Here is a 27,242-nt window from a genome sequence, read left to right as displayed (position 1 = left end):
TTATCATGTTGTCTGGGTTTCATTTGTTGACCTCAATCCTCAAGGCAGTATGAAAGCCAGGAACATGCCTTGATTAAAAGATCAGAGCAATGCTCTAATTTATATCATCATCGAACACTTTGCCACTCAAGGGAAAAAAATCTCAAGCTTTACTCTTTGGTACTTTCTCATAGGAATTTTTTTTTACTCAGCACTTTGCAGAACCTAATGAATAAAACCAATTTTTCCCACAATATTAAGATTTCCATTGTCTCAAAATCTCTCCTCTTGGATGCAAACTGATGAACGGCACCATCTGCTGTATATTTTCAATACATTCACATGAACAATTATGTAAATGGCCAGTGGTAGCTGCACATGTTTCCAACGCGAGCAGCACATGCATTTTCCTGATCACTCTCAACAAATTTGAAATTATTAGATCCTCTCAATCAGGTGTACATAATGAAAAAATATATATATATATATATTTGAACGAAAGGGAGACAGAAGTAGCCACCAGGCCTTTATTGAAGATTAGAAGGAAAAAAAAAAAGCAAGAGAGAGGAAAGAAGATTTTAAAAAGTTATAATATCGTAGGTATATAGAACAGCAAACAGGAGAAAAATAATGAATAAAAAAATTGACGATTACTTACATTCATTTATAATATATACTCATGTCCAAAATTGCAGTGCTGAGAAGTTGTTTTGGGGCGGGCGGGGAGGGCGTGTACCGGTCACATTAGGTCTACAAGCAATATTGTTTTCTGATCTTTTGCTATCACTAGAATTTGAGTCCTGGATCTTTTCCATAAGCACGACCTGGAAATGAACCATGGGTCATTGCCAACAGCAAATTCTTATAAGAGTGGTGCCAACCAATTAAGATAATGTTAATTGGTCTTTTAAGTACAATATCTCTTTCAAAGAAAGATGGCAGGCTTTTCTGTTAAAAAAAAAAAAAGAAAAAAGAAAGCAAAAAAGCAGGACAGTAGTAAAGAAGCATTATTTGTTCCTTTTAAAGTCTTGCTTCGCTGATCTTTTTTCACCATCCATTTGAAACCAAACCAATCTTCCAGAAGAGTGCCTGATACCCAGCAGGTGAGCAGACTACATTATCATTGCCCAATCACTTCGTACTCGTGTAATCCTTAAGCTCCTCATCCTCACACAGAAACACCACGAATCCATGATACCTCGTGCAGCTAGTATTTATTCATTAGGCTATGGCCTCTCCTCTGCCACTTTCGCGATCCACAAAGCATAGCCGTCTTACTCATAAATATCAAATCTATCTATATCTATATATATATAGAGAGAGAGAGAGACACACACACATATATACATAATTAATCTTTCCTACATGACATTGTCTTGTGTTAGTCATGTACTCATTGCATCATTCTACGCCCTTAATTCCATTTCACCTATTACATTTTTTTTTAAGGATCCATTTCACATATTATTAAAGAGCTTTATAGTTCTCTAGAGAAAAATAGATATAATACTTTATTCTTAAAAAAATTAAGAGTCATAACTATCTTAAGATAGTCATTAAATAAATCAATTTGACAAAAATATTTTAGTCTTACATAGAAAGGGGAAAAAAAAAAGGGTTAGATCTTGTCAAAAATAATTCTAAGATGAGCAGTTTAGATGTGTGAGTCACGTGCATACCTAAGGAAATGCGCACATGTGCCACTGCCAAATCCCTGAATTATTGATCTAATTTGTTTCATTATTGTATGTATTTGTGACTCACACAGCTGAAAAGCTCCTCCTGAAAATTCCTGTCTTAAAATCATCACTCTGAAATTCTTGTAAGCATTAAGAACAGCAACAACAACAGAGAATATAAATTATAAATTATAAGGAATAGCTCACAAGGATATCTAAAATATTCAGAGTTGCACAACCTTGTAGATCTACTCATCACTATATATCAACAAGTTACATTCACGGTTCCTCTTCATTACTGGTGAAAAAATTAACAATAAGTATATATGAAGCACATTCTAAAACCAATTTAGCACTCTTTTCTCCTAAAGTCTACTTGATTGTTCAAGTAAAACAATATTCCCCATGCCTCCTAATCATCAGCATGAGGAAGATACTTCATGTTGATCAACACTAGGTCATCTCTTGTAATATTACAAATGTGGTCTCATTTGTTTGATACCAAAGTCATGATGGTATGGCTAAAACTGGATCAGAAACTAATATATCTATATCCATATTTATTTTTTTTTGACTAGTACAAACATGGATACAAATATTAGTCAATTGTAAAATTTATTTCTATATTTATTTTAAATAGATATGAATATAAATCAGATATTGAAAGTATGGATATACATATGGATATAAGTTGGATAATTAAATTTTATGACCACGGAATCAAAGATATTACTAAATGAATAATAAATCAAGTTAATAATATATTTATATGGTTGTATATTTTTCTTAAAAATTAAAAGGTGATAGATAAAATTACATACGATTACGGATAGAATCGAATATTTGGATATGGATTGGATAGTTATCAATCCATATCCTTTTTTTTTTTTTTCTGATAGATATTAATACGAAGTTGGATATTAGTCGAATGCTCAAATTTTTATCAATATCCAGTTAGATTCAGATACAAAAATAGATTTGGATATCTATTATCCATTCTATTTTCACCCCTACCTGATGGTAAATTAAGGAAGAAAAGGAGCAGTCCATGATGGTCAATATAATTTTTTGTCTTTTTCAAAAAAAAAAAAACTGATATCAGTTTGCCACTTTTTTTTGCTTAAGGTTTTCCGCAACATATTACTCGTTTAACTAAATATATGAGTCATTTCTCTTTTATATATACTTAACTCTTTGAATTCGCTCTTGATTACTTTTAAGATTACCAAGCCATACAATTTCACCACCACGTATGAGAGTAGAAGTTTAATTCTCATGGTATATGAAGGGACTTGACTGATATTACCATCTCATGCAATTGTATGTGAAATAGGGAGATGAATTTTTTTGAAACAAATCTTAAACCTATAATATACTTAAGAAACAACAAGAGCAATCAGTTCTATTGTATTTGAAAGTGTATTTCCCAGTTCACAAAGATATATAATTATATGACCATTAATTTTAAAATTAGAATTCTTTCGTTGGTTCATGGCTAGATATTTCAACACTGAAACCTAATCCTTTCTTCAATCACTAAGCTTGCTGGCTATTTTGAAAAAGAAAAGAAAAACATTAGTGTCATTTGGATTTATATTTTAAGGCACTTCATCGCATATGCTCGAGTCAGTAGAAATTTTAAGAGTTTCCCAAACCTCATTTGATTACCACTACGGATCGAGCATGTTCTGCACCTCTCCATTCTCCTATGCAAACCGAATCTTCTACTTCATACTTCCTTCCAAGTTCTCCATAATATTGTGATCATAAAGTTTATACTACCCATGGGGCTAAGAGATGTTATTTTGGCTACTCTTCAACCAATTTATGAAACAACATTCTCACACGTTTTCAACCCTATCCGAAAGAAATATTCTGTCAAAGAAAAGAAAAACAGAAATTAGACTTTTCGTTAGAAAGAAATTTCAGATTAAAATAAGCTCTATCAAGCAAGAAGCGTAGACGAAAATAGTGTATATATCTGAACAAGTATGTCATAAACATGGCACGTTCCTCTCTCTCGCTCGCCCCCCGCTCCCTCGCTCTTTTTCCAATATATATCAACCTAGATTATCTTTTCGGAGAGTTATGGAGGTGGCTATAAGCAACGTAAGAGATCAGATGTTTCAGTATTATATAACACTCCAGTGTTACTCTCCTTCACCAAATTCTGAACACAAGGAGCATTCATTTAAGAACTTATGCCAGCTATTTTGATTTGAGCAAAGAAAGAAGTGCTGTTAAAGAGGAAAACCATCGTAAAAGTAGATCATTGTTTCCTTTCCCCTTTTCAGGATTCAGAAAAAGTTAAAAGATCTAGTGGAAAGAGAGGCATTTGCATGCTCCTTCGGGATCATGGTACCGATACTCTTCTCTCCCGGCGGGCAAAGCATCTCTCAAAGATAATCTTTGCTGAGCAAAATCTCGCAAAGATAATCGAGTAGTACGTAGCCTTTTTCGATTTCTTTATAAACCCTAACTTCTTTTCTAACCAAAGGTCAGAGAAACATAAAAAGTAGCATAGCAGCATAGATTCAAAACCAAAGGCCAAATTCAAAGTGCATACCTTTTGTTTCTTTTTCCGTCCACGTCTCATACCACGATCAAGAGGGAAGCCATAGCCTTATATTTCTTAACAATGAGCTACAACCCTTACAGGTCACTACAACCCTTCTTTTTCTATCTTCGCAAGAAGGGCGGTTAGTAGAGCGTCTCGCCTCTCCGCCCGGGCCTCCTCCCTCGCCCGCCGTTCCTCCTCCTTCTCCCTCCACGTCCTCTCCATTGCCTTCCTTTCCTCCTCCAAAGCCACCATTGTTCTCCTCCACTCCTCCTCTTTAGCCCTCCTCTCCGCCTCCCTCGCTTCCGCTGACGCTATCCATCGAGCCTGTATTTCCAGCTGCCGCCTCGCAAACTCCTTGAAAGCATTCTCCACCCCTTCTTCAAACCCCCTCCTGATCCTCTCCACCTTCCTCTTCTTCTTACTCCTCCCCAACTCCTCCTCCCCCTCCTCCTCCCCGCCCTCCCCCTCCTCCTCCTCTTCCTCCCCCCACTCCTCTCCTTGGACTTGCACTCCTTTCCCTTTATCTTTGTTCGAAACAAGCAGCCTCTCCATCCTCTCCGAGAATATCGTCCGCATCTCCTCGTGGAAAGGGAACTGTCTGCTGCCCTCCCCCTCCATGGCCTCAATCCCCTGCTCGAACAAAACCATATATTTTTGTGACAAAAAACAAAGAAATCTCAAAAGAAGAGAGGAAACGATGAGAAAAAACTAATAACATATCGAGTTTACCTTGAAACGAGTGACGAGGTTCTTCCACTTGGACTTGCACTGCTCGGGTGTGCGTGTGAAGCCCTTCTGCTGGAGCCTGGCAGAGATGGCTTCCCACAAGGGCTTGTTCCGCTTGGTCTCCATGAAGCTCCTGTCGAGCTCGGCTCGAACGGCCAAGAACTCCTTGGTCTCCGCGTTGCTCCACTGGGGGAACCGGTCTCGCTCTCGATCTCTCTCCCCACCACTACCCTCGGGTAGGGGGTTCACATTGAGGTAATAAGGGTTGTAGTGGTGGTGCAGCTCCATGGCCAGCTAGCTAGCTTGAGATAGATAATTAAAGACGAGGGAAAAGGGGTTAAAGAAAGAAGAATAGGGGAAATAGTGTGAACCGCGAGATAGCTAGGGTGGTGGGAAGGGGTGGGGATGGGGTGGCGCGGGGGGTGGAAGAGGAGCGGTGTGGGGAATCGAGAGACCTGTGGGGAAGGGGGTGGGGAGAGAGGGTGAGGGTGGGGACGTCCAAGTCGTGGTCGCATTATATCTGTCAACGCGGAAACCGCTTGCTTTCCCATTGCTTTTCTCTTTGGCCCGGGTGAGACCGGATGCGTCCCGGTGGCGTCAGTCTTACGCCAGTGCTGAATTCACCACCGCAAACTCTTCGGAACGCCCGTGATGCACACGAGTACCCCTTCAGAGACACATGGCAAGTGACCATTTGAACTCAGTATGCCACGTGGATGGAGAACTGTGCTTGTGAAAAGAATCGGGGCCGCATTAGCTTCCCTCCTTTGGCATGCCTTGGTGGCTAAGTTTTTGTCGTGTGAATTCTGGAAAGATCGCTGGCCATCTGCGGGTGGCCGGCCATATCGACGCGTGGCTTGGGACGTGTTGTAATAAATGAAGGATTTGCGCGCCATTGGTGTTTGATTTCTCACGAGAGAACACGTCTGCTTTATTCCCACGGTGCTGAACACAAATCTTGCAGTGCAGAGTTCACCACCCTGAACCAAGCAAGCTCTGAGATGGAGCTAAGTTTTTCTTATCATGGGGAAAATGGGCTCATTGATTTGATTCAGGTTTCAGATGGACGCAGCTTGGTCTTGTTGGCCACATGTTGTACTGCTTCATGTTATTCATCTAGCTTTTTGGTGCAATTTGGGTTATACATCTGGCTTCATATTTGCTTAGTATATATTGCTGCTCTTGTATTGGCTACACTTTGTATTGCTTCCAATAGAAGGACCAAGCTCGGGAAACGTCGCTGCACATGCATGACTAAAAAGATGGCTGCGCTTGCTTGACTAGAATTGCTTTTCTTATTCAAATATATAATATTTTTTTAATGTTTTGCAACTGAATAACTTTTAAAATTTTGGAGTTAGCACCAATATAAAAATGCCAAATTTAGGGTTGAAGTCATGCCTTCATAAACTCATCTTTTGCCTTTTTTTTTTTTATATATATATAGAAAATATAGTTTGATGCCTTCAAATTTTTACAAACAACATTGACGCACCACAATTTTGAAATTTCAATTAACACCACTAAATAACTTTATTATAATAATATAGTCCAACACCTTATCTATTGATAGGTATTTGGTATAAATTATCGCATGACTATCATGTGATAATTAATAGATGTTATTACTTCTAGAATGCCCTTTTTTTTTTTTTTTTCTTTTTTCTCTAAGCTTGATTAGAGAAAATACCACAACTGTTACCCTCCTCATCTTTCTCCTCGCTTCAACCAACTTCAACAGCACCACCGCCCAAGAAACCCTCTCCAAGTGGTTCCTATGATCCTCCTTTATACTAACCCCAACCCTTATTAGGGAAAAGGTCATAAGGATCCTTATACTTCATGTAGCCATTTAGGTAAATAATTGCTTGTATAAAGATGGAGTTAGGTTTTGTGCAGAAACACTTTTTATATTTATAACATGTTAGTTTTTTTTAAAAGAACAAGGATTAATTAGTGTTATTTTCATCTAAATTTAACAGATTGTCCCTTGCAATACCAATATATCATGAAAATTTTAAACAATCTTGCATTAGAATCAATTTCATCGAGAGCCTTGATACATTCATTATGATTGAATATGGCCATCTAAGGATGTGAAATGCTTCTTCCTTTTTTCAAAAAGTAAAGTAAATATAAGTCACCATATGTAGATAAGAATAACTAGGACAAAGAGAGACTAACTTTAGACTACTTACAAGTTACTACATTATATTAATGAATTAATTAACGTAGGAACTCGACCAACTTAAGAATGAATTAAATTATAAATTATCTTTTCAAGGTGTGTGAACTCATCATCTTGTTCACACTTGACATAGAATCCTACAATGATAAGAAAGAATCCTTTAATGCACCTGTCCATCGATAAAGCTAACGATGCAAACTTGCAATTCAATCATTTGTGGTCTATTCAATAATTTGTGCTAAATCTTAAAATGATATTGACTATGACACAATTGGTGCATATATCTACATTGCCTTGGATGATCAAAGCTGATGTATTGGATGTCCAACTCAAGTTGTGCCTCATATGTTTCAACTGATCATAAAGTCCAACCGACATTTGAATGGTAAATGCTGTATTCTATAAGGATCGATCCTCCTCCAATAATTGTTGCTTGTAGATCCATTTTCTTGTTGCTTCAAACGATACGAAAACCCCCCACATTATTTTCGTTTGTCATTTGCTAGCTTGAGTACAATGATGCTCAAGCCCAAACTAATACAGCTGGGTCATGTTATTGCTGCAGAATCCATTAACTTCTCAAATATAGTTTGAGTAATATCACTGGAGAATACCTATATTAATCTTAGATTTAATATTAAAGGAACGTAAGGCTAGAAGACAAGTGGCTAGTTGCTTTTAGGTGCAAGTTGGTTGCCAGTGGAGGACCTTACGAATCCTGCCTTGCACCATGATCACAACAGGTATGGGCCCAACATAATCAGCAAGTTAAATCATAGTTTGACGAATTCGGATCCAGTCAAAGTAGTCACTGCCCATCCTTACATACTTGACCGATCGAGGAAAAATATGGCGCTTGTCTTTTCAGCCTAAAAAAAGAAAAAAGAAAAAGAAAAAGAAGGCCTGATGATCTCCACCGTTCTGCCGTTACTCCGGTCCGACACTGAATCTAGCCTGTTGAACCTATAAAAAAGCTTAACAACTTCTTACCCAAAAAAAAAAAAAAAAGCCTTAACAACTCAGATCAGTGTCCTGTCATTCCATGATCGTCACCAACTTAAAATTTCATTTTATTTCATTCTATTTTTCATTGTTTTCCTACCGCCACAAGAAAGCAAAATGTTGCAATCTAGCCCATTGGCTAGTCTAGAGATTTCACATTAGTCTACAGATTTGGCCTCCCAAGAGATTTCACATTAGTCTACAGATTTGGCAGCCCTCTCCATATATCTTTGATCCAGGTATATCCAACCAAATTAGGAAATAAAATATTATGAAGGAATAAAAAATAGTATTATAGTTAATCTATAAAATATTATCTGAATGCTCTGCCACCGTCCTATTTATCTCAGGATAAATATGTGGCATGGAAGGTGATACGGTCCTAATCAATGTGCGGATGTCTTGCACTAGGGTGCCCACCTATTGCACTGGGTTATTTTTGAATGAAATCTGATTTGAGGATGAGCCACGCATCCAAATTATTCCGTCCTAAGAGGGTGCACTCCAATGTCTAATGCTGATGCAGTACATCTAACATTGGGTTTTAAGAGTTTTCACACTGGGTAGATCACAAGAAGCAGCGAAAGCCAAAATAAACGGATAAATGCATCAAAATGGACATTCAAACTTCAAAAAATCATAATTTTAAATTTAAAAAATTATTAAATTTATAATATATCAATAAAAAGTTCATTTCGAATCCTACAATCATGAATAAGATTTGTCCGTCCATCCTAATTTTCGGACCTAAAATCTACTGCTTTAATGAATTTCAAAACCATTTTATGTTTAAAAATCTATTTTTGATTTGAATTCATATTCTTAATTTTATTTAATTTTTAATCATTCATATTCATATTAGAATTGAAACACTATAAATATTTTTATTTTATATTTATTTAAAAATTATTAATAAAATTATAAAATTACTATTTTTTTTTTTTTTGTTGGAGCCTAAGATTTTTTCTCGTTATCTTGAAAGTTTTTATCTTACGTGACTTCTTGTTTATCCGCTAACGCTGCGTGAAATGCCCCGTCTTCCTTTCTCAGTCCTTCTCCGACTTTCCGATTTATAAATATATTTATAATAATGTTCTTGTTTCTCGTTTCGCAAAGGGATACCGTTCTTGAACGGCTCGCCGGGATAGGAAACTCCTCGCAAAGTAAACGACACATCTCCAAACCAAATCAAAAACCCCAGCTTCCCGGAGGCGAGGGGACAAACCTCCGAACCGAATCAGGCGATGGGCAACTGCTGTCCCCTCCGGCGCCGCCCACGAGGACTTCAATTCCCATCACCACCATGCCGCCGCCCCCGGCTGGTCCGTCAAGATCGTGGTGGACCGAACTGGGGCACACGGGAGCTCCGGGCTTGCAAGTCCATGAGTCCATCCCCAAGCGCAAGCTCCGCACCGCCGTCAATGTCGAGGACGTCCGCCGGGAGGTCGCCATCAAGCGCCACCTCCCCAGGCATCGTGAGCCTCCGAGAGGCCGGCGAGGACGAGCACGCCGTCCACGTCTTCATGGAGCCCTTCGATCGCACCGTCGCCTTCGGGCACTGGGCCAAGTGGGCCGCTGCGTCTGTGATCCGGACGACCAGCACGGCGTGATCCATTCCGCCGCCACCCCAAGCCGGAAAACTCTCTATTTGCCAACAAGAAGGTGAATTCGCCCCTGGAGGCTATCGATTTTGGGTTGTCCGTATTCCTCGATCCCGGTGAGTGTTCTGTTGCTTTCGATTCTGATGATTTTGCTCGAGTTATGATTGGTTTTGATGAATTATGGTTTAAAAATTCGATTTTGAGAGCTGCATTTGATCCGGGAGACTACTCTGAAGTCAATGCTGCTCCTAACAGAACAAAATGCGGGGAATTTCTTAATTTGTTTGTATATTGGAAAGGAGAGTCCAATGGAATTCGCAACGGTCCAGAATGTTGTTAGGATAAATTTGTTGTGTTTGCCTAATTGAGAACGCTGACGTGGATGTGCAGACAAATTAGGAAGGATAAAGCCAAGATGCATAAGTAACTACTTCAAAGCCAAACGACATTAGAACGAGGGAGATCCAACTAAAATGGTGTCAACAATTGTGGCTAACATATCTGAAAACCTTGGAAAGGTGAATGACTTAAATGGATATATCCTAGGGTCTGAAAAGATGTGGGAAAGGCTTAAGCTTAATCAATTGTATGGATTTTGCGAGGAAAGACTCCAAAATGCTGCATAGCTAGAGAATGTAGCTCTTACTGAGAATTGTTTGGCAAAGAATGATTTGTGAAGGTGACTCACAATGCTACATTCGGATCTTCTTGGTTATGGTTATTAATGCATCAGTTTGGTCCGAATGCTCACAAAAAAATTCCAACCACATAACATTATGGACTGACATCAATTCTTGGTGGTGTTGGGGTAATTCAGCCGACTCCTCCAATTCCGACTTTCAATCGGCTTGATAAGCACGAACCATCGGCTATCAATCGATTGACCGACCAACAGTCAGTGATTCTCAATCTCTCTGACAAACTCTGATTACGATGATTCTACTGATTTCAGACCGATGACCATCGGCATATCAGAATTGCTGACCGATGATCATTCAGGCTTCCACAATTACGGACATATAGTCGACATATTCAGATTACCGACATAGAGTCGGAATACCAGAAACCGTCGGTGCAGAAAAGAAATAATGGCCAGAACATGATCAGTGGTGGATATAACCGCCCATTCCACGATCACATAGTTCCGAAATAAGTGGGATCCACGTCTCTAACCGTTACAAATGGTTACCAATAATTTGTCTATAAAAGGAGGTAAATGAATAGCATTTGGTAAGACACACTTTGGAACTGATATTCTGTCTCTCTAAATATTTATCTGCTGTTCACCATTCCCTACTGACTTAAGCATTGAAGGGTTCCCATCGGATACAATTTTGATTAGTGCAGACTTTTTTCGCAGGTGCTCTTTTCTGACGACGGGCACAATAAAAAATTGGCCGTAATAGATTGATGCACCAGGTAGGGGTAGATACGAGAAATCATGGCAAAAATCATAGCTCAAAACAGCTCTACAGGATCCGCTAGGCAATCTTCTCGTCGAAAAGATCTTCCTCTCCCACCTCTAATGGCAGAGCCCTGCTTTTCACGTTCTGTAGTCACTACGGACGTACAAATTACTGCTTTAATACAGGAAATGAAGGCATTGGCAGAGGCGGTACATAGCCTCCAACAACAACAGACACAGCAACAGCAGCAGCCGCTGGTGAAGGAACTGATGGCACATTCGGTGCCATCCAAGCACAGCCACCATCCTCCACAACACTCACCCTCTTCATTTTCAGAATGATGATCGTCTCGACATTCTCATCAGGTCAAGCAACCGCTTTCTCAGTATTCTCATCATGCCACTTATCATTCGTGGCGATCTCTCTCTTCTTCCCGTGTATATAGCATCAAGAAGGAGAAAAGGCCGCGTGCACCTTCTCCTTCTCCATTCTCAAGTTCTTTAAGGGATTCAACCCCTAGATTTTTCCAGCAATGGCGGCTCGATGACTACAAGTATAAATTCAAGGAGATCGACCATCAATTTATCTGACTCTAAGTGGAAGGTCGAAAGTCTTCCAACGACCTCGGTTTATATATTGTCCAACCTCTCTCTTAGCGTATCTTGGACGAGCTGATCTCATCTCGATTCAAGATATTGTAGATGGAGCCATATGACGGCTCCACCAACTCGATTGATCATTTAGAGAATTACAAAGCTCTCATGATGATTCAAGAGGCGATCGACGCCCTCCTATTCATTGGCTTCCCAACAACCATTTGAAAAGCTGCTCAAACTTGGCATTCTGGACTTCAGCTGGGGAGCATAACTTCTTTCGAGCAGCTCGAACATTCGTTCGTGATCCATTTTAGCACAACCGAAAGGTGCCACGGATATCAGATACTCTTCTCCATCAAGCAAGGTGAGACAAAAATATTGAGAGACTTCGTGACTCGCTTTAACGCGGGCACAATTGAGTACAGGGACCTCAATGAAGATATGGCCATCTCGACCATGAAGAGAGGTCTGAGGAGATCCAGATTTATCTATTCTTTGGATAAGACTCTTCCTCGGACCTATGCTGAACTTCTGAAGTACGTACACAAGTATATTTGCACGAACGAAGGTGCTTTTGACCGGTGCCAGACAGAAGAAAAAAGTCAGAAAAAGAAATAAAAAAAATTGAAGCTCCGATCGAACCAAATCGGTCAACAACCAATAAAGGAGCTTCACCCCATCGACAGAGTCCGAGGCCAAACAATTATGGCAGCAGGTACGACTCCTATACTTCTTTTTTTGCTCTCCGTGTGCAGATCTCAATGGAGATCGAAGGAAAGGAGTATCTTTGACATCCCTCATCGATGAAAGCACCACCAAAGAGTCGCGATAGGAAGAAGTATTGTTGGTTTCATCATGATCATGATCACGATACCGAACAATGTATTCAGCTCAGGGATGAAATAGAGATCCTGATCCGATGTGGCTACCTCGAGAGATTCCGACGAGATTGTCTGACTCAACCTCCCGCCGACCAACAGCCTCAGCCACAAGCTGAGGAGACGATCAACAATCGGCCAACGGTGGGAGTGATCAACATGATTTCTGGACGATCGAAGGATTGGGGGGCAACTTCCAAAGAAGAGTCGGCAAAGAAACAACGACATGATAATGTAATATCTTTTTCGAAAGATGATGTTCGAAGAATACAGACTCTCCATGATGATGCTGTCGTCGTTTCGGTGATGATAAAAAATTATGATGTAAAAAAAATTCTAGTCGATAATGAAAGTTCTACTGATATTCTCTTTTACTCGATTTTCTCCCAAATGCGACTACCAGCTGATCGACTGATTGACTCAGAAGAGTCTCAACGTCATTAGTCAGTTTTACTGGAGATGCAGTTATCGTGAAAAGAGAAATTACTCTCTCACTAACCATAGGAATAGATCCACAATAAAATACCGTTCTCTTGACATTCACGGTCGTCCGAGTTCTTTCGACTTACAATACCATATTTGGACGATCAGGACTCAATGCCTTGAGAGCGACAGTATCAACATATCATTTATTGGTCTAATTTTCAACAAGAAATAAAGTCGAAGAAATACTTGGAGATCAACAACTTGCTCGACGTTATTTCATGATCTCTACAAAGAATAATCAATCTGAAAATTTTTTATCCGTTGATAAATTGGATCAAAGAAAAAAATGAAAAAAGGGGTGAACCAGCTGAGCAACTGGTTTCCATCTCATTGAGAGAAGATAATCCTGAAAAGACGGTCCAAATTGGATCGCGATTATCTGATCCGGAGCGACAACAACTGGTGAACCTATTAAGAGCAAATGCCGACGTTTTTGCTTGATCGGCGATCGATATGCCAGAAATTTCTTCAGAAATAATAACTCATCGGCTGAACATTGATCCTAAAGTTATGCTAGTAAGGCAAAAGAAAATGTCTTTTGCTCTTGAAAGGCAGAAGGTCATTGACGAAGAAGTTGACAAGCTCCTCGCGGCTGGCTTTATCAGAGAAGCCAATTATCTTGATTGGCTCGCCAATGTAGTGATGGTGAGAAAAGCCAATAAAAAATAAAAGATCTGTATCGACTACACAAATTTAAATGAAGCTCGTCCGAAGGACAGTTTTTCTTTACCAAAGATCGACTAACTAGTTGATGCGACTTCGGGACATCGACTTTTGAGCTTTATGGATGCCTTCATGGGCTACAATCAAATTCGGATGGCATCTGAAAATGAGAAGCATACTGCCTTCATAACCGACAAGGGCATCTGCTGTTACAAGGTAATGCTATTGGGTATAAAGAATGTCGGAGCTACTTATCAACGACTAGTCAACAGACTGTTCAAGACACAAATTGGACGCAACATAGAAGTCTATGTTGATGATATGCTGGTGAAAAATTTCAAAATTTCTGATCATGTTCGAAACTTGAAAGCCTTCGATACACTTCGACGATGTCAGATGAAATTAAATCCGACTAAGTATGCATTCGGGGTAATTGTCAAAAATTTTTTTAGATTTCTTGTATCGCAACGAGGAATTGAAGCTAATTCTAAGAAAATAAAGGCTATCATTAATATGAAGCATCCTAGCTCCAAGAAAGAGATACAACAACTCAATGGAAGGATCGTCGCACTCAACCGATTCCTCTCAAAGTCAGCAGAAAGATGTCTATCCTTCTTCAAGATCTTGCGATAAGTAAAAGACTTTTCATGATCAGATGAGTGTCGACAATCCTTCAAAAATCTGAAAAAATATTTGACATCTTCACCATTACTCACAAACCCAAAGATGAGAGAAATATTATATCTTTATCGGATTACTTCGACAGAGACGGTTAGTTCGATACTTGTTCAGGAGGACGAAAATCGAGTTCAACGGCCGATTTATTACACCAGCAAGATGCTTCACAGTGCTGAAATACGATATCCAAGAGCGAAAAAAATGATCCATGCTCTGATCATATCATCGCAATGATTTCAACTGTACTTCCAGACACATCCAATAGTTGTCTTGATGGATCAGTCGTTGAAGGCAATTCTATACTAACTCGACACTTCAAGTCAAATGGCGAAGTGGGTAATAAAACTCAGTAAGTTTGATATTCAATATCGCTTATGACCGTCAATAAAGGCACATGTTTTGGCCGACTTTGTCACCAAATGCACCATATCCCATGATAATTTCAAGGATGAACTCGATGGTAAGTCGAAGCAAATTGAAACTCCTGAGGCCGACTTAGCATCGATGTGGATGCTACATGTTGATGGAGCATCCAACGCACAAAGTAGTGGAGCTGGTCTTATCCTCACCAATTTCGAAAGAATTGTAACTGAATATGTCCTTCGGTTTAATTTTAAAGCCTCAAATAATCAAACCGAGTATAAAGCTCTTTTAGCCAGCTTGAAGATTACCAAAGAACTTGATATTAACAACTTGAAGGTCTTTACCGACTCACAACTGATCATCGGGCAAGTTAAGGGCAAGTTTGAAGCCCGAGATCCCTTATGATGAAGTACTTTTAGAAAGTGAAAGATATTACATCAATCTTGAAATATTTTGAGATTTTTTACATTTCAAGAGCAGAGAATGCTCGAACTGATGCACTTTTCTGACTCGCAACTACTTCATTCAGCTTGCTCGGTCGGATGTTCATCGAATATCTTGAACAACCGAATATTGACAAAGTTGAAAAAATGCTGTAAATCAATGACGAGTCAAGTTGGATGGACCCGATCATCCAATATCTGACTGATAGAACTCTATCTACAGATCCTTCAAAAGCCAAACGACTAAGGTGGATGGCCTCACAATATGTTTTGATAAATGGACAACTCTATAAAAAGTCATTCTCTCTTCCCTTATTGAAATGCTTGAAACCAACAAATGCCAACTATGCGCTCTGAGAGGTTAATGAAGAGATTTGTGAAAATCATTTGGGGGATAAATTATTGGCTTATAAAGTCTTACGACAAGGATATTATTGGCCCACTATGAAGAAAGATGCAGCTGAACTTGTCCGAAGATATAAACCATGTCAGAAGTATGCTAACATTACAACATCAATCGGCCAGCCAGCTGACATCAATTATTGCACCATGGTCCTTCGTGCAGTGAAAAATCGACATACTTGGTCTTTTCCCTCTAGCATCTGATCAGAAAAAATTTATAGTAGTTGTCATTGATTACTTCACTAAATGGATGAAAGCTAAATCCTTAACATAAATCATTGAAAGTAAGATGGAAGACTTCATTCAGAAATCAATCATATGCAGATTTGGTCTACCACATACCATTATCACCGACAATGATTGATAATTTGACAACCAGAATTTCAAAAAATTTTGTGCGAAATTTCATATTACGCACAAGCTCACCTCAGTCGGCCATCCACAATTCAACGGTGAAGTGGAGGTGACAAATCGAACAATGTTACATAATCTCAAGACCAGATTGAATGAAGCTAAAAGCCTTTAGGTTATATCCAGTCTTGTGGGTATATCGGACAACTCCTCGTATACCGATAGGAGAATTGCCATTCAACTTAGCCTATGGAACAAAAATTTCACTTGAGATCGGATTGCCATCAGTAAGAGTCAAACAATATAATGAGCCGAGTAATTCTGAATGTCAGAGAGTTGACCTAGACTTACTCCCGAAAGTTCAACAATAAGCTCAAGTTCGGATGGCAGCATATCGACAGAGAGTAATCTGACATTACAATGCAAAGGTCAAACCGAAAGTCTTTCGTTCAGCAGATCTGGTTCTTAGAAAGGTAGAAGTTTCAAAGCCTCTGGATCAAAAAAAATTATCTCCAAACTTGAAAGGATCTTACAAGGTGATCGAGACACTTCATCCAGACGCATATCGACTAGAAACTCTCAATAGAGCGACTATTCTTTGGACTTGGAATGTCGATAATTTGAAGATATACTATCAATAAATTTGTTCACATGTACGACATATTTGGAATGAAACATTGGAATTCTGAATCTTGAAATTTTCAGTCATCTACAAGTTATCTACAAAAGTGGCATCAGATCGATGAATAATCGGTCAGTTCATATCGACTACATTTCGATTTTTCACTATAAAAATTGACTTAAGTCGAATAATGATGTCAAATAGATAAATAATCGGCCAGTTCATACCGACTATATTTCAATTTTTCACAGTAAAAATCGACTTAAGTCAAATGACTACTTATACTGACTTAGCTTTAGCTAAGCGGAATATTATGCCGACTTGATTCTGATCGAGTAGAAAATATATCAATTTGACTCCGATCAGTCGAAGGATATTTGGCTTGTTACCATCTATCAAATATCTAAAAAAAGGAGGGTCTAAAAGCTAAGTCCACTGACACCCAACTAGCAGACAAATCCTACTATGAGTATTGGTCGACATTCAACTCACCAATGGATAATCGATAATCCGACTGTTATTCAATGACATTGACAACACACTAGAATTGAAAAGAGATTCAATACTTTAGAAAATTTATTTTCATGCATTAAAGAAAAGATTACAAAATTGGACCCATGGTCCAATCACAAAAAAAAGAGATACATTACACCGGTCACCAGTCGGCTTTTTTTTCAGCTCGCTCCGATACAGCTTCGGTGGTTGAAGCAGATTCTGGTGCAGCTGGTGCATCTCTCTCAATCGGCGCAGTAGTCTCCTTTTTGGTAGCCTCTTCTCCCGAACTAAGGAGACGATGCTGCTCAGATCCAAGTCCGGATACAATTTTCTGACTGCATCTCTGCCATTTTCATATCCGACGTAGTAAGAGGCAAATCCGCTCTCGAGAATTTCATCCTTGTATTCCTGTGATTCTCTGAAATTCTCAATGGCCAGATTCAAAGCATTTTTTGCAGACTCTGTTTCTTTTCTGGTGGAAGCCGACTCTACATCGGCCAGTGCCAACTTCTCTTTAGTGGCCTGATGTCTCCCACGCTCCGCCACAAGTTCTTCAATACATCCATCCCTCTCTCCAGAGCCGATTGATTGAATACTTTTTGCTTTTGATCCGGGACTCCAGGGACGCGATGTTTTGTTGAGCTGACTCTAATTCGGCTTTGGTGGACTCCAATTTGGCTGCCGCACAGGAGATCTCCTCTTGGAGCTCCTTCTCCCACTCCGCCGCTGCCTTCTCCTGTTTAATTGCTGCTTGAAGTTGTTCGATGGCGGCAGCTTTCTCGACGTTTGCGGCTGCAACCTTGTCCATCCAGGCCCGATGAAGCTCAGTAATTTTTCGATACTCACTCTTCAGAGCGTGCATGTTATGTGCCAACTGAAAAGAAAAGAACAAGTCAGATAAAAAAAAATAAAAATAAAAAAAGAGAGAGAAGTATCGTCAACTTACTTCGAGGATCGTCGGGTAGGAGGAAAACATCTCGAACACAGTCCGATCTTTTCTATTCTTTCTGTCAATCGGGAGAAGAGCAGCGTCGATGAGCCGCTTGACCAGTGTCGGAGTGGCCAAAGCCGACTCACCTGCTGGAATCTGGATGTCGAAGAGGGTGGGGAGACCCGTCGACGATCTGTCGTCAGTAGAGATACCCGACGCCTTTCCCCGCTCTCCAGTTGGCGGTCTTTTGCTCAAAGCTGCCATGAAGTCAGAGCTCGATAATGTCCGAGATCGCACCTGCCTAGCCAGAGGCACTAGAGGAATGGTCTGCGTGGCAGCAGACGGTTCTAGTTCGACCGCAACTGCAGATTCGGCCCGAACCCCTGCAGATGGAATTAGGATCGATGCCATCTCAGCCGCAACAACTGGCATGACGGTCATGGCATCCTCGTCTCTCGCTGTCTCTACTCCAGCCGACGGCACTTCAATAGGAGGAAGCATTATCGGAGCCGACAATGCTATAACTGGCTCAGCATCGGGAGCTACCATCGACGAAATGTCGGGCTCCCTCATCGGTACCGACCCCAAATCAACCCGACTCTTCTTTGTCATCTGGGATGATCCGACGTCGGTCGCTGCCCTCTTCTTGGCAGCATGTTGACGAATGTCGGCAGCTGAGACTCATGCTGTCGAATGCATAGCTGCAATCAGAAGACAAGTTCAATTACAAAGTTCAGAAGTAAATGAAAAATCTGAAGATCGATTATGCTATATCTAAAGAAGTCATCGAACTAAGTCCAGCATCATAGAAAGCTTGCTCCGCCATTAGCTCTCGCTGTGCTGGAACTTTCATATCCTTGAGTCGGAGAAAATCTTCTCGATCAATGATATCGACCCGACTATATTCGTTGGAGCCGGTTCTCAGATCGCTCCAGGATGAAGGAAAGCACCAAAAGATGAAGAAGAGACAAAGAAAAATTGGTTCTTCCACCCATGAATGGATGATGGAAGATTAGAAATAAAAGGCAAACCCTTCCTCGGGTTGAAAAATCACCGATCCTTGGCTTTCGGGTGAGGACGAAGGATGAAGAAGGCTCGAAAAAGAGAAGGACGAAGGTTGATTGGAATGAGACGACACAACAAAGCAAAACTAATAATTAGCCGAATAGAGTTCAGGGCTAATTGAGCAGGGCAAAGACGATAGTAATCAAAGAGATTCCAGACAAACTCCGAAATCGAAAAGCGAAGATCGGCCCGAAGGTTCTCTACATAAAATGCAATCTGATCCGAAGGAGGAGAATTCACCTGACCATCCGGATCAGGAGTGAAGAGCTCAAATTGCTCCAGGATATGATATTGTTTTCGGAGCCAATCAATATTGAATTCGGATAAGGAAGAAACTTCCATCTTCGGATCTAAAAGAGAATTATCAATCGGATTTTCCGATCGACTATCTCGAGAAGTTGAAGCCTTCCCTTTCTTACCCCTACTTGCCATTGAAAATGATGGATGGCGGAGAAACCTTGAAGAAGAAAGAAGAAAACCTAGAAAGAAGGAACGAAAACTAAACCTAGAGCTAGGAAATGATGTGAACACAAGGAGGACTTCGAAAACTCTTGAAGCTCTCAGCACCTGAGGTGGAGCCTTTTATTGTAGAAGAAAATGACAAATACAGAAACAGAAGATCCAAATGAGAGTGATATTATATATAGAACCCTTCAACGGTCTGGATGAAGTTATTCAAATCAAGGCTTCTCTAGATTTTGACATGTGGCTACATCAGAATCGACCATCAATCGGATGGTTCGACACACCTACCTTCAGATCAAGCCACCTCACCACTATCTGCGTGAATGGCTCAAAACCAATGACATTTGAACATGTGGCCAAAATCGACTAGTCAAAATCAAATCGATCGGATTCTCTGGACGTCAGACTATTTTCTCGAACCGACATCTCAATGATGATCTCACGATTATCGAAATGGCAAAATGACTGGAGACCCTTCATTTTTCGAAGAAATCATTAATGTTTGCAGTCGAATCGGGGCTCAAGATAACACGTGGCAACTCCCTTCGTCCAACGTGTCAAACCACGTGCCAGTCCATATGTTAGGCTATCTTGGACTTGGAAGTGGGGGGCAACTGTTGGGGCAATTCAGCCGACTCTCCCGATTCCGACTTTCAATCGGCTTGATAAGCACGAGCCACTGGCTATCAATCGGTTGACCGACCAACAGTCAGTTATTCTCAACCTCTCTGGCAAACTCCGACTATGATGACTCTATTGATTTCAGACCAATGACCATCGGCATATCAGAGTTGCCGATCGATAGTCATTCGGATTTTCACAATTGCCGACATATAGTCGATATTTTTAGACTACCGACATAGAGTCCGCACATCAGAAACCATCACTGCAGAAAGCTCATAATGACCAGAACATGATTAGTGGTGAGTATAACCACCCATTGCACGATCACATAGTGCCGGAATAAGCGGGATCCACGTCTCTAATCGTTACAAACGGTTACCAACAGCTTGTCTATAAAAGGAGGTAAATGAACAGTATTTGGTAAGATACTCTTTGGAGCTGAGGCTCTGCCTCTCTAAACATTCATCTGCTGTTCACCACTTCCCACTGACTTAAGCATCGGAGAGTCCCTGCCGGACATAATTCTGATTAGTGCGGACTTCTTTTGCAGGTGCTCTTCTCCGGCGATGGGCGTAATAGGAGATTGGCCGCAACAGGTGGATATCATATTCAGCTGCTTGGAGCAGTCGCTAACATGTGGTGAGCCTTATTTAAGGAAAATTATTAAGCCTTCTTGGCTGCCAAAGCATTAAATATCTAGTTTTATGCATTGTCAGTCATGCATATAATGTCAAGAGGGGTTTGGAAAGGGTTCAAACATGTTTTTTGTGCATGTGCACATGTCAGAGAGAGATAGCAGCCCTTTTTTATGGTAAAAAAAGGGTGATCCAGTGCACAAGGCTCCTACTTTTTAGGGTTTCAGAGTGGTCGGATTTATGCAACGGTACCCCTATGTGCAGGGAGGTTGTTTCCATATTTCAAACCCATGGTATCCAATTCACTGTGGAGCAACCTTGTGCCTAGATTCACCCTCTCTTTTTTAACATTCACATGTTTCTCAATTGAAAATGTTGATATGGTCATTTGACACATGCATATCATCAACAGTCGACATGCTTGACTTTTTCATTACACTTATTTTTAAATAACTGCAGTAACCTAATTCTTTTAAGCATCATGTCACAGTACATCAATGAGCAGTTTGATCATAATCCTACTTCATGCAAACTTTACCGAGAGTTCTAAGTTGTACCATAATCAATGATTTTCGAACATCCTTCCCTTGAAAAAAAAAATTCCGGAAACATCAGTCTTAGATTGTTTGAGTTCTAGCACATTTTGACACTTGGATGCAATCACAATACAGCACAAATACCACGATCCATGGCATATGAAAGAGTGTTTTGCTTTAGCTGGAAGCATCATCACCTGGCACAGACATTGTGCAGGATACTAAAGGGCATTTTAATGCAAGTCAAGGCACTTAAGCTCTCATCTAGTTGATGTGTGAAACGATATTAATTTGTAGTTCCTAGAATTCTGATAAAACTTTACTCTGTTAAATATCTGTTAAACAAGTGTGTTCTGCTAATTGGCCTGTTTATTCTAATAGTCAACACATATTTTCATATGATCATGTATTTATATCGTACAGATGTGCTTGAATGTGAGGCTTTTGGTATTTCAAAGTGTCATGCATTTTTTGCAATATTGAGAAAGTTGATACTCATGATGTCTTTATTCACATCAGACCCTACTTATTTAGGGATAATGGCGTAAGTAGGATGAATCTGAAAAGGTCTGAACTCTGAAGTGTATATAAGCATGTTCATTTTTTGATATTTTTGAAGTACTAAAAGAAATTGAATGGTAAAAGTTTAACTTATTGTATGGTGTTCTTAATTCAAATATTTGGTGTATATTTTCCCTTAGCATTATTATTATTATTATTATTATTATTATTATATTTTTGGCCTGGTAAATAGTATTAGTTTTTCTTTTTTAACGTCATAGGTGAAATGTTCTCCGAAATTGTTGGAAGTCCATGCCACCTATTGAAGCTGTCTGCTAGCTTTCTGTAGGGTATTTGTAGTTTGGATTGCCATCTATTCTTATTTTTTCCTTTACATAACTAGATTGGAGTGATATACCCTTGTTTTCTTCATTGCAGAGCATCCTTGGCTTAATGTTAAAAAGGCTCCAAATGTTCCCTTGAGAGATTGCAAAGTCAAGAAGTAAGCAGTTTTCAATGATGAACAGATTCAAAAAGGAGCTCTTATGTTTGAAGTTTTCAACTTCTGGATCCTATTAGTTTTTTCCACCCCCGAGCCCTTCTTTCTTGTTCTCACACCTGTGGTCTAAATATCCAAGATATCTGGTGTGGATGATTTTTGCTGACAGCGCAGGTTGTTACTGATCCTTTATCCGTCGGTGAAGTTGAAGACATAAGAGAAATGTTCAAGTTGATCGACTCAACCACTGGATCCTATTATGGTTTTTTCTCCCCCCCTGCCCTTCTTTCTTGTTCTCACACCTGTGGTGTAAATATCTAAAATATCTGGTGTCAATGATTTTTGCTGACAGGGCAGCTTGTTGCTGATCATTTATCTGTCGATGAAGTTGAAGACATAAGAGAAATGTTCAAGTTGATCGACACAATTAATGATGGCATTGTTTCTTTGCGAAGAACTAAAAATGGCCTCCCACCTTGTGGAGTCCAAGGTGCAGGAGCTTGTTGAAGCTGTAAGTTTACTTCTAACATAACATGTATTACTTCAGACTTTAACAATTTAACTTATATCCTGTATTGGTTGGTTGGGTTCCAAACCTGCTAAATAAAAAATCAAGGTTAAAAGGAGTACAGCGATCCAGACATCATTGAACAAAATGTTCATTTGAAGATTATACAAGTCAGGCCTCATGAGATATCAAAAATATGCATGCTTGTAGGTACCTTTATTTGGAAAAAGCAGTTAAAATGACAAATGGACATAGATGTGTCCACCATCTTTCACATGCTTTTTAAAACTTTTTGAGAGGCTTTTGTGGGAGGGGGGATTCATAACAAATTGTAATTTAACTTTATTTGGCACTAGAAGAAAATTAAATATCAAATGGATATGTTGAATTTCTGTTTTTCAAATACCCATTTTTTTTCTTTGAAATCCAAAATGAATTCCATCAGACTAATATGATATCTCTTTTTTTCAGCAGCAATGTGGACAACATTCTTCCCTTTGCTTCTTCTTCATTTTTTTTTTCTTTTGTCTGTGTGTGTTGTGGTTTGGGGGATGGGGCAAATTTCCTAGGCCAACTTCTAGTATAAGAAAATTAATGTTTTTAGAGGAAATCTCTAGTGCATGCATGCGCCCATCAAGCTCTTAAAAATCCCCAAAATGTTCTGAAATCATGTTAAGGTTGATTAATTCATATTATCTGACACTGAGGTTAATCCATCCTATGTCTCTGTGATAATTTCTAGCTCAAATTGTGTCAATCCTGATTACTAGATACTACCTGACACTGAGGCTAATCCATCGCATGTTCGGTAATGCTAATTTCTAGCTCAAATTGATAGAAAAGAGGCATAACTTTGCCTAGTATGTGCAAATGCCAAGTAACGCTCGACTATACAAACAGCAAGCTTACCACCTTTTAGTGTGGATTCTTTTGGGTTGGTTTAAATGTATTTGACAATCCAAGATGAGAGGGTCGGCTTGGCACCATGGTAAGATTGCTTCATTATAGCCTAGGCATCATGAGTTCGAAACATGGTAACAGCTGCTCTGCATGCGGGGGTTAAGGCTGCATAGATTTGGCCCTCGCATAATAGTGGGAGCCTCATGCAGTGGGCTGCTCTTTTTTCTTTGACAATCGAACATACAACATGCACTGAAGGTCATAATCTTATGTGAATGCTAGTGTTTGTGAATATAAACGCATAAGAGTGTATCACATCAATGACTAGGATTCGTGAAATTTCCATGATTAGCTACTCTAAAGAAGAAAATTCAGGATAGGAAGGCAAAATGTCAATTCACATTCATTTTTAACTTCATGCTGGCAGGTTTACAATGAACTATTGGTGTTAAATGGGGTGAAGAGCATGTAAAGCAGACATCATGCAAGAGTGAATTTTAGAGTGAAAACAAAGAAAAAGAAGCTTTTCTCAAATGATGTTTTGCAAAAATGTTAATCAACTATACCCATCGAACAAAATTGTAGGCTCATTTCCTATTGTTTATGTTGGTGTAATTTAAGTTAGACATGCTTATTAGCTTTCAAATCTTTAGTCTAATTACAGAAATCAATTTCATCAAGCAAGAAGTTTTAATTTTTGCTATACATTTAAAGCTTGTTAGAACATCCATTAAAACTTCATGGCCATCATCTCTGTCCGTAAAGGGGTTGGAACATGTGTTTAAAAAGACACATTAAATTGTATCTTAATACGAATTCACAAACTTCATCCATTTTTTCAGAAGCCTGTCAAAATTGCACACTGATCCAGTGATCCTGTACCCCTTGTTCAATGTTGTTTCTGTTCTTACATAAACAGTTTTCTTTTTTTTAAAAAAAATATTCCTTCCTACTATCTATATTCTGCTTTGTGAATAGTAACCTAAATATCTGTGATTAAGTTTTTTTCTCATGCAAAATCACAAAGTTTCTGTTTTCCAATCATGTGCAGCCATCACATTCAAAAGCTTTTTAGGGAGAAAGGACATGGTAGGGGCTTAAAAGATGCTGATTCAAATGTCTGAAAACAGAAGAATGTATCTGAAAGAAATAACTGCTGGAAATGGAGTAGCAAAGCACTTATCATAGTTGCTACATGTTGTGCCCTAATACCTTGTAGGTTGTTCCTTGGAGCATTTGGTGATCTGATTTCTAAACCTTGAAGCTGAATGCCCTGTCTAGCTGCATAGGCAGTAGATCCATTGGCAAGGATATACTAGGTTTAGATGTGGTTGCTGATCTGGTGTTCATCTGGATAAAGGGAATCAGTTGGTGGATTAGGTCCTTGGTAGGCAAACCCTGATTCTGTGCTATGCTACATGACTCCAAAGTTTCCATTGAAAAAAAAAAAAATCCTTTTTATAGAAATGTTCTTCATATTCCCTCCTTTTTGCCAGATAATTCAACATTTTCTTGACTTGCCCTCAATTTTTGCCTAACTTGTCTATGCCGAGTGTACCAGACCTATAATATATGATTAATTTATAATTAAATTGGAATCCTCAACCAAATACCAAAATTCTTATCCAGAAGAAATTTAAAGTTGATCAAAGCATTGTTGGATAATTCTTTACAGCATCATGTTGATGATCATGCAGGGGAAAGATTTAGTAAGATTCATTTTGTAGTTACTTGATAAAAACAGAGCTTTATTTTATTTGTTACTGTTTTGTCCATGATGTGCTTATAATTTGGGTTTCTACATCAAATTTTATGTCATTTGTCCAGAATGTACAGATGTTCACCATATTTAGGTTTAAATCCCATATCTTGCTCAGCAGATAGTGCTGCAGAGTTTGACCGAATATGTCTCTTACAAACAGGTAGATAGCAATGGAAAAGGAGTGCTTGATTATGAAGAAATTTTTATCCTGAAGAAATTTAAAGCTGATCAAAGCATTGTTGGATAATTCTTTATGGCATCATGTTGATGATCATGCAGGGGAAAGATTTGGTAAGATTCATTTTCTAGTTACTTGATAAAAACAGATAGCTTTATTTTATTTGTTGCTGTTTTGTCAGTGATGTGCTTATAATTTGGGTTTCTACATCAAATTTTATGCCATTTGTCCAGAATGTACAGATGTTCACCATATTTGGGTTTAAATCCCATATCTTGCTCAGCAGATAATGCTGCAAAGTTTAACCAAATATGTCTCTTACAAACAGGTAGACCGCAATGGAAAAGGAGTGCTTGATTATGGAGAATATTTTGCGCTGTCTCATCATTACACAGGATGGCAAATGATGAACATCTCGACAGGGCCTTTTCGCACTTTGATAAAGATGGGAACGGCTATTTTGCCAGAGAAGTTTCAAGAAGCCTTGAAGGAAAATGGACCTGCTGACAGCATAGATATTGCCAATGATATCTTACAAGTAGATGCTGACAAGTTGAATCAAATCTCTGTACTGCTGAGAGAGATGTCCTTTCCCCCTCATCTCTTATGGATATACTTCCTGAACTTTAGCAGGATGGACGGATAAGCTATGATGTATTTGTAGATATGATGACAACATGAATCAATTGGAGAAAGGCTGCCACGAGATTATTCAAGTGGAAGATTCAACAGTCTGAGCATCGGACTGGGGAAAGATGGTTCTCTAAACATAGGCAGTGAATGAACTAATTACTGAAGTTTTTTGCTCATTACCTGTTGTTATTTGGGCATTTCCAAACGCAAATATCTACTACTACTATTTATTGTTTTTCGTCGGTAATCTTGCTTGGAGGGCCCTTCTGACTGTCCTTTCCATGTAGTTTGTTTGTCTGTTGCCGGAATGAGCAGGGCGCCGGTATTTTGTCTCTTTCACCGTAATGATTCTGCCCGTTTGACTAACTTTCTACTTCTTATCAGATGCGGTGGTTCACGAATTTTTTCTTGTAAGCTTCTAATACTTTGTTCTGTTACCGATGGCTTCAACTGCATGTTTTAATTGTGCAGTGCCTGATTTGATAGGGCATCTTCCATCACTTTCGAGGACAAGAAGTTGATGAGAATCATCTTTAAGTTTCAAATATCTCAATGTGTGGTGAAATTTTTGTCATTAGCCTCATTCAAATACTAGTATGCTTGTAAAGATCCATAAAGTCGTATGTTCAGTCCAAGATTTACCATTGCGGTATTGGACTTCATATTGGTACCATCCTATGACAGTGTTGATATGCAGTTCAGTATGGTACGGGATGGTATACCGAGTATTGATGCACTATGAGACAGTATACTAGTATGAGACTGGTATGATACATCACATGCTGTATTGGATGGTACGGGAGGGTACAGTAGACTATGATTCAATCCCATATTAGTTGTGCGTTGAGAAGACTTTAAGTATTTATATAAAATTAAAAAATTTAAAT

The 27,242-nt window shown here is 39.3% G+C and overlaps 1 protein-coding gene and 1 pseudogene across 9 annotated transcripts; one reads left to right on the top strand and one right to left on the bottom strand.

Moving 5' to 3' along the window:
• Positions 1-684: 684 nt before the first annotated feature.
• Positions 685-5,385, bottom strand: LOC105044599 (trihelix transcription factor GT-3b). 9 transcript variants are annotated; one of them, XM_073257257.1, is made up of 5 exons: positions 4,948-5,385; positions 4,225-4,848; positions 3,314-3,533; positions 1,659-1,771; positions 685-803 (listed from the first exon to the last, which is right to left on the bottom strand). In XM_073257257.1, exons 1-2 carry the CDS (start codon positions 5,230-5,232, stop codon positions 4,321-4,323), a joined length of 813 nt encoding a protein of 270 aa, XP_073113358.1. In that variant the 5' UTR covers positions 5,233-5,385; the 3' UTR covers positions 685-803; positions 1,659-1,771; positions 3,314-3,533; positions 4,225-4,320. The 9 variants fall into 9 exon arrangements, with proteins under 9 accessions (XP_073113358.1, XP_073113359.1, XP_073113360.1 ...); XM_073257258.1 differs by having other exon boundaries at positions 1,659-1,761; XM_073257259.1 differs by having other exon boundaries at positions 3,327-3,533.
• A 17,452-nt stretch (positions 5,386-22,837) lies between these two features.
• LOC140857913 (calcium-dependent protein kinase 13-like) lies at positions 22,838-26,769 on the top strand (annotated as a pseudogene).
• Positions 26,770-27,242: the final 473 nt, after the last annotated feature.

Source organism: Elaeis guineensis, chromosome 5 (genome assembly GCF_000442705.2).
Source record: "Elaeis guineensis isolate ETL-2024a chromosome 5, EG11, whole genome shotgun sequence".
Lineage (NCBI taxonomy): Eukaryota > Viridiplantae > Streptophyta > Magnoliopsida > Arecales > Arecaceae > Elaeis > Elaeis guineensis.
The sequence above is the reverse complement of the archived record's forward strand: the minus strand, read 5'-3'. Positions and strand labels throughout refer to the sequence as shown.

What these genes read in the sequence shown, in the direction of transcription:
- LOC105044599 (XM_073257256.1), bottom strand. Translation starts at nt 5,232, where the DNA reads ATGGAGCTGCACCACCACTACAACCCTTATTACCTCAATGTGAACCCC. An exon ending in ACCTCGTCACTCGTTTCAAG is followed by an intron (nt 4,849 to 4,947) that starts GTAAACTCGATA and finishes TTGTTCGAGCAG; the next exon opens with GGGATTGAGGCCATGGAGGG.